General features: G+C 43.2%; 1 protein-coding gene across 1 annotated transcript; it reads right to left on the bottom strand.

Moving 5' to 3' along the window:
* Nucleotides 1-4806: 4806 nt before the first annotated feature.
* On the bottom strand, nt 4807-6864 carry LOC309963292 (beta-1,4-galactosyltransferase 5-like; the record flags this gene model as incomplete). The annotated part of the gene is given in 4 exon segments (XM_082841586.1): nt 4807-5226; nt 5228-5349; nt 5571-6101; nt 6840-6864. Coding segments are annotated over 4 exon segments (1098 nt in total).
* Nucleotides 6865-7461: the final 597 nt, after the last annotated feature.

Below are 7461 nucleotides of genomic sequence, written 5' to 3'. Positions count from 1 at the left end.
CCCGTTGCGGAGCACAGGCTCCGGACGCGCAGGCTCATTGGCCATGGCTCACGGGCCCAGCCGCTCCGCGGCATGTGGGATCTTCCCGGACCGGGGCACAAACCCGTGTCCCCCGCATCGGCAGGCGGACTCTCAACCACTGTGCCACCAGGGAAGCCCTTGGCTAGATTTTGATGAGGGTATCTGAAATACTTCTTAGCTGTTTTTGGTGTGTGGATTGAAGATTGGGGGATTTCCAGTGCTAACCAAAGATTATACTAACCCTTAGATGTAGGTTAAAATTAATTTACATACATATATCACATTGTTCATAATGAACTGTTTCAAAATAAAATACTATACAGGCAGTACAGCAGACTTAGACATGTTTCTAGTGGAGATCTGGATCAGGAGAAATATCCCAGGGACACACACTCTACTACCCGCAGAGTTGCCCTTCTCATCCATATTTAAGAATTAGTAACATTCTAATTCAAAGTACTGAGCCAGATTCCTTTTTCTAGAATGAGTTCTTTTTCTCTCAGGAAGTTGCTCAAACTCATTTAAATAGACTCTGGGTGGCCCATCCAATATTTCCCCAAATATGCCCAAACTTGGCATTCCACCTCAATGTAGCTCTTGAAATTTTGCTACCACGCCAGCATATGTATGTATGTATATATATATATATATATATATATATATAAAGAGAAAAGAACATATATGCTATGTTCTTTTTTCCAGTCATATTTCTTTCCTCTCAATAATTGAGTTGCCCCTCCTTTCTCTTTCAAGAATTGCTTATCGTGGGACTTCCCTGGCAGCGCAGTGGTTAAGAATCCGCCTGGCAATGCAGGGGACACGGGTTCGATCCCTGGTCTGGGAAGATCCCACATGCCACGGAGCAACTAAGCTGGTGCGCCACAGCTACTGAGCTTGTGTTCTAGAGCCCACGTGCCACAACTACTGAAGCCTGTGCACCTAGAGTCCGGGCTCCACAACAAGAGAAGCCACCGCAATGAGAAGCCCGTGCACCGCAAAGAGTAGCCCTCTGCTGGCTGCAGCTAGAGAAAGTCCTGTGTGCAGCTATGAAGACCCAATATAGACAAAAATAAATAAATAAAATAAATAAATAAATTTATTTAAAAAAATAAAGAATTGTTTATCGCATTTAAGGTTCAATGATACCTTTGTTTTACTTTGCTGTTAGAAGTGGAGAGGACCCATCACTCACTCCTCATTTATTAGCTCTAACCTATTTATAACTAGATTCAAGGAGTCGATGAGGAAAGTAGTACGGTGCTGGCAAAGTTGATTTGCGTAATGTGCAGAGACACTCAGCCTCTTACTCCAATTTCAACTTATCCACTAATGAGACTAAAAAGCTGGAGAACTTCAGACCTTTCCAGCAGGTGAAGGTCTAAAGCAGCTATAGAAGATCAGGCTCTATGAAGCAATTCCATCTGAAGTCAGGAAAACCCAAAAGGGGGAAAAAAAAAGTGACCCAAGGATTAGCATGAGCCATTGGCACATTAGACCCATCCAGGAAAGACCCCATGGACATGGGACTCTCATCAATGTCTTGCTCCAGGGTGTTGAGGTATGAACAAGGGGGTAGGAGGAGAATGCCCCCTCCCCATATACTCCTGATCAAATACTTTGACCTCTAGGGCATAGTCATAACTTCCCTTCTGCCCAAATTCACTTTTCAAGAAGACATAAGGGGTCTTCTGTGCTAAGGAAATCGAAATTTCAGAGGAGGAGCAAAATGGAGTTAAACTCTCTCTTTTTGGTTCTCTCTAGCTTTCTTTCCTCCTAGGCAGCTGGAGGGTAGGATGGGAGTAGACGAGGGTCTCCTGCTTGGGAAGTGCTTCTCCTTTTTGAAGACTTCACAGACAATGGTGGCAGGGGGGACCGGAAACAAGGGGGCCTGGAGATAGCTATCAGGACTGTCTATCTCAACCTTAAGTTAATGGGGTGAACAGAGTCCATAACTGTCCCATGTATCTGCCCACTTCCCCAGCATTTGGGCCTAAAGACCTAGGTGGATATTAAAAAGTCAGTAATAACTCTTAGGCATTTGTGCCTTCAGAACCAACTGGAGCATCTCCACCAACCATTCAGATAACAGGGAGCCCAGGCATCTCTGCTTTCCTTGGAGACCAGCATTTGACCACAGATAAGCCTTTCCCAAAGCACCTGCTTAAGTTTCCAAATATATCCTGCATTAGCATTAACCCCCACTTCATTATCATAGGATGACTGTTCTTCAGCAAAGCCTGTGTGCCATTTCCATCCCTCACACTCACGTAACAGCAGTGGAGTTTGGACACATGCTTGATTGCTTCTGATACAAACCTGACAGTTGCTCATCAGATTCTTTTCTAATGGCCTAATGTTAAAGCCTTAGTAGACCTTATTAAGGAATGATTACCTCATTTGAATCTTTAATTATCTTCCACCTTTTTATGGATATAAACATGCAACTCCCTCATAGAACTATCATCATATGAGTATGTTCATTAAGTCCAACAGCTGTCCTTTACCATCGAGGCCCAGAACATTTAAGCACTACTTTTCTGAATATCTCATCAGTTGAATTATCTGATTTATTTTACACTTTTCAAAACAGTAAGCCCTAAGTTATGAGGTTTTGTCATATTGCTTACATTGAACGCTACGGTCCCTCTGGTTATCTCAAAACAGTGGATGCCAATTTTCATTTGGAGGTGTGAAATTCTGACTATTGGTCAGTTTTCAGAGGTGAGAAGAGCCAAATGATGGCTAATTATAAGTTGAGTCCTGTTTAGTAAAATCTATATTCTGTCTTGATAAACTTTCTGCTAAACATCTCAATTAATAGCAAAATGGTTCTGGAGTTTATTCTGAGGTGGCAAGTTTACTTTCCAAAATCAGATTAGAAATTAGTTGGGTTTTTATTTTTTCTTTTACTTCTTTGAATTTTTAACTTTTCTGTAGAGAAGATGAATTTCTCATATAACTTAATAAAACTGTTGTAAAGAAGTGAGTAATATTGTGAACACTTCAAATTACCATGAAAATGTTAACCCCAAGGGAGGACTGTTTGGATGGAGTTGCTGCCCAGCACTGACTCTGAGTGCAGCCTTTCAATGCTTCTATAGTTCGTTAAAGTGAGGTCTTCTGGGCTCATATGGCAGCGTGAATTCAGCTTTGAAAACTCACTCTGCTCCAAACACATACATGGATAAACACATGGATCAAATACAGAAATACAGAAAAAGAGTACTAAGAAATTCGACTGACAGAAAAGGCGAGATTAATACCTTACTGGGCCAGTCATGGAAGAGAGATTTTTTTTTTCTCTAATTCTCTGTATTTAAAAAAAAATAATGGGGGGAAGGGAAATAGGTGAAGGAGGTTAAGAGGTACAAACTTCCAGGTGCAAAATAAATGAGACATGGGTATGAAATGTATAGTGTGGGGAATATAGTCCATAACTATATAATATCTTTGTATGGTGACATATTGTAACTAGACTTACTGTGGTGATCATTTTGAAATGTATAGAAATATCAAATCACTGTACTGTATAACAGGAACTAACATAGTGTTGTAGGTCAATTGTACTTCAAAAATAAATAAACAAACTCATCTAGAAATCAGATTTGTGGTTACCAGAGGCAGAGGGTGGGGGGAGGGGAACTGGATGAAGGCAGTCAAAAGGTCCAAACTAAAAAAAAATTATGTTTTAAAATTTGAGATAATTGTAGATTCACTTGCAGTTCTACGAAATAATATAGCGAGACCTTATGTACCCTTTACTCAGTTCCCCCAGATAACACCTTGTATAACTATAGTGCAATATCACAATCAAACTATTGACATTGCTATAATTCAATGATCGATCCATATTTCTTAAGTTATACATGCACTTATTTGTTTGTGCATTTAATAATGTGCAATTATTTTATGTCACCTCTTTTTTTTTTTTAAAGATGTTGGGGGTAGGAGTTTATTTATTTTTGGCTGTGTTGGGTCTTTGTTTCTGTGCGAGGGCTTTCTCTAGTTGTGGCAAGCAGGGGCCACTCTTCATCGCAGTGCGCGGGCCTCTCACTATCGCGGCCTCTCTTGTTGTGGAGCACAGGCTCCAGACGCACAGGCTCAGTAGTTGTGGCTCATGGGCCCAGTTGCCCCGCGGCATGTGGGATCCTCCCAGACCAGGGCTCAAACCCGTGTCCCCTGCATTGGCAGGCAGATTCTCAACCACTGCGCCACCAGGGAAGCCCAATAATGTGCAATTATATATTGCATGTATAGATTCATCTAATCACTTCCACTGTCCAAATAGATAAGAGGTCCATCACCATAAGGATCCCTTCTGTTACCTCTTTTTCTTTTTTTTTTTTTAATGAAACCAAAGAGAACACCAGAGATGTAGAAGAATGGTTGTGTGGAGTTTCCTTTGCCCTTCCTAAAACACAGCTGCCCTGTGGTGGGTCTGCCTCTTTGCTCTGAAGGCCAAGAAGCTCCCTAGGCCATTCGTGGCGGATCACAGCTTTGGTTCTGGAGATTGTGGAGGAGATGGGACATCAGGGCAGAAGATGGGGGAGAAGAGCAGCCTTGTGAAAAGAGAAAGTCAGTTCCTGGCCTTCTCCCTCAAGCCCAGCGAGTCCAAATGGTGAAGGCGTTTTGTGCATGTGCTCTGTTCACATTTTTTCCTTGAACCCTGTGATACTTCATGAGACACTGGATTTCTGTTTTCTTCTTCTGCGAAGCCCCTAGACATGTCGTCAGGCTGCTTTCTTGGGGGCGGTGGGTGAAGCAAACATATATTCTCCCCTCGTCTCAGTACTCAGTCACCTGAGCCAACTCGGGTGTCAAATTGACAGTAATGTTTTTATACAAGGCATCGTATGTGACGTTTGCAAAGTAGTTCAAGTTGTTGAGACCGTCCAGCCCTTGCCGTTCTTTGGACTTCCTCAGCAACGCGTACCTTCCAAGAAACTGGACTTCTCCTCGGTGGTGAGGAAGAATGGACTTGTACTTCCCTGTGTCACCTTTCGGCCGACTCACAGAACAGCCTGCATTCTGTACTCGGTTCCACAGGTCGTCATCTTCTCCACCCCAACCCCAGAAAGCATTAGGAAAGCCGTTGATTTTCTGAAACTGTTCCACTGTTAAGCCGCTCACTCCGCCAAAGAACTCAGTATAAGGAAGCAGATACACATACTTATCCAGTTTAGTTGCAAAGTGCCTTGGCATCTGTTCCACATCCATAGTAGTTACAATCGCTTTCTGGTATATGATCCACATCACGAAAAATAAGACAGTCCCAGTCCAAGTCCTTCATTGCTTCTTGAAAACCCACATTAAAAAGCATGGCTCGGGCTTCCCTGGTGGCGCAGTGGCTGAGAGTCCGCCTGCCGATGCAGGGAACACGGGTTCGTGCCCCGGTCTGGGAAGATCCCACATGCCGCGGAGCGGCTGGGCCCGTGAGCCATGGCCGCTGAGCCTGCGCGTCCGGAGCCTGTGCTCCGCAACGGGAGAGGCCACAACAGTGAGAGGCCCGTGTACCAAAGAAAAAAAAGAAAAAAAAAGCATGGCTCGATTAAAGGGTTGGGTGCCAACTTGCTCCACCTTATAAAATGCAAACTGTAGGCGCTGGCGCTGGAACATGGGAATCAGGTGTCGGAGCAGGACCAGGAGGTGCTCATGACGGTTCCGGAAGGGGATAAGGATTGCCACCTTCCATCGAGGAATGCAATCCGATGGCTTCCAGTGACCTCCGAGCTTGATGGTTGGGTCTCTAGAGAAGAGTTCATGGACGGCATCCATTCCAATTTCACTCATGTTTATGGCTATGGGGCCCTTCATGGAAGGGAGCCTTTCAGGGCAGGTATGGTTTGCAAAGTAGGTGAAGTCTTCAGGAAGCAAAGTTGTGGTTTGTAGGAAGGTTTCGCTGTGGTTCAAGTCAAGAGGATAATCTGAGTCATTCACGCTGCTGTTCCTCTTCGCGTAAGCGCTCCGAACTACCTGCTCGTAAACCTGAGCGCCGATCGTTCTCATGTTGTCCCAGATGAGAATGGCTTGAGCCTGCATCATGAAGAGGTAGGTGTTCACTGCTAGTGTCGGAGGGTCTCCTGCAGAGGCGGGGGATGGCTGTGGCTCACTGCGGGAACCAGGACACTGGCAGCAGAAGCCCTGGGAAGCACTCCCTGGCGTGAGCCCTCCCAGAGTCCCATTCTACTGCCTTTTTACCACCACGGACACCATCTTCCCCGCCCATCACTATCCCCTGGCAACCACTAATCTGTTTTCCATCTCTAAACTTTTGTCATTTCAAGACTGTCGATAAATGGAAGAATCACAGAGTATGGGACCTTTTTGAATTGCCTTTTCAAACTCAGTACAATTCATCTGAGATCCATCCAAGCCGTTGCATGTATCACTTCCTTTTTACTACTGAGTAGTATTACATGGTATGGATGTACCACAGTTTGTTTATCCATTCACTCATTGAAGGATCTTTGGATTATTTTTAGTGTTTGACTATTACAAATAAAGCTACCATGAGTTATGTATATATTTTTGTGTGAATGTTAAGTTTTAATTTCTCTGGGATACATGCCCAGAATTTTTTTCAGTCTCCAAAACTAAAAACATAATAGGATGAAATCATGTATCTCATACAGTTCTCACAACTAGTCTTTGAGCCTGATCTGGACTACTGTACCCATGTTAAGAGATAGAGAAACTGGAATTATAAAAATGATTCATCAGATTACTCCAAATGTAAACTTTGAAGTTGGAATTCTTTCTCATTAAGGCCTTGTTTATTCTTTAAGGCAGCCCTTTTAGAAGGGAAGTTTTCTCTATACCTTGAAACATGATGTTATCTGCCATCTCTGAGATTTTTCATCTTAGTTTAGGTACTGATATCTAAAATATCCAATTCTGCACACATTTAGATGTCTGTGATTTTGAAAATTGATCCCTATCCCTTTTCTCTTAATGAAGAGAGCAGCCCAACCACTGCAGACAATGAGGAATGCATTAGCACCAACTGGGGAAGAGCAGGAATTCTGCAAACCCTTCATCTGAAGCTAGCTAGCAGCCAGAAATTCCTCCTCCCCATAAGCTAGAAAACAGCTGTCCCTGAAAATTGTTGCTCCAAAGAAGGAATTACTTACACTCTTTTCTTTAACTCAAAAGATCAAGGCCTGGCAGAATGGAAGACCAAATCATTTGTCTGTTTATTCACAAAGGGCAGATTTAGCATCCCCAACCTCTAACTGGCTACAACCTGCAAAAGCAAAACTGGAAACCAAGAACCACCGAACCCTAAGCATCATTATAGCTTCCTTTGACCGTTTCATTTTATTCAATTGGGCTACTCACTGATTACATTTTTGTCAATGTTTTTCTGTGTAAGAGATGAAAAGACTTAAAGACTTAAACCTGTGATCAGCAAAACCTAAGAAAAAAAAATTCTAAATCCAT

This window comes from Leucopleurus acutus, assembly GCF_964270905.1.
Source record: "Leucopleurus acutus genome assembly, chromosome: 6".
Lineage (NCBI taxonomy): Eukaryota > Metazoa > Chordata > Mammalia > Artiodactyla > Delphinidae > Leucopleurus > Leucopleurus acutus.
Note: the sequence above shows the minus strand (reverse complement) of the source record. Positions and strands in the feature narration are given on the sequence as shown.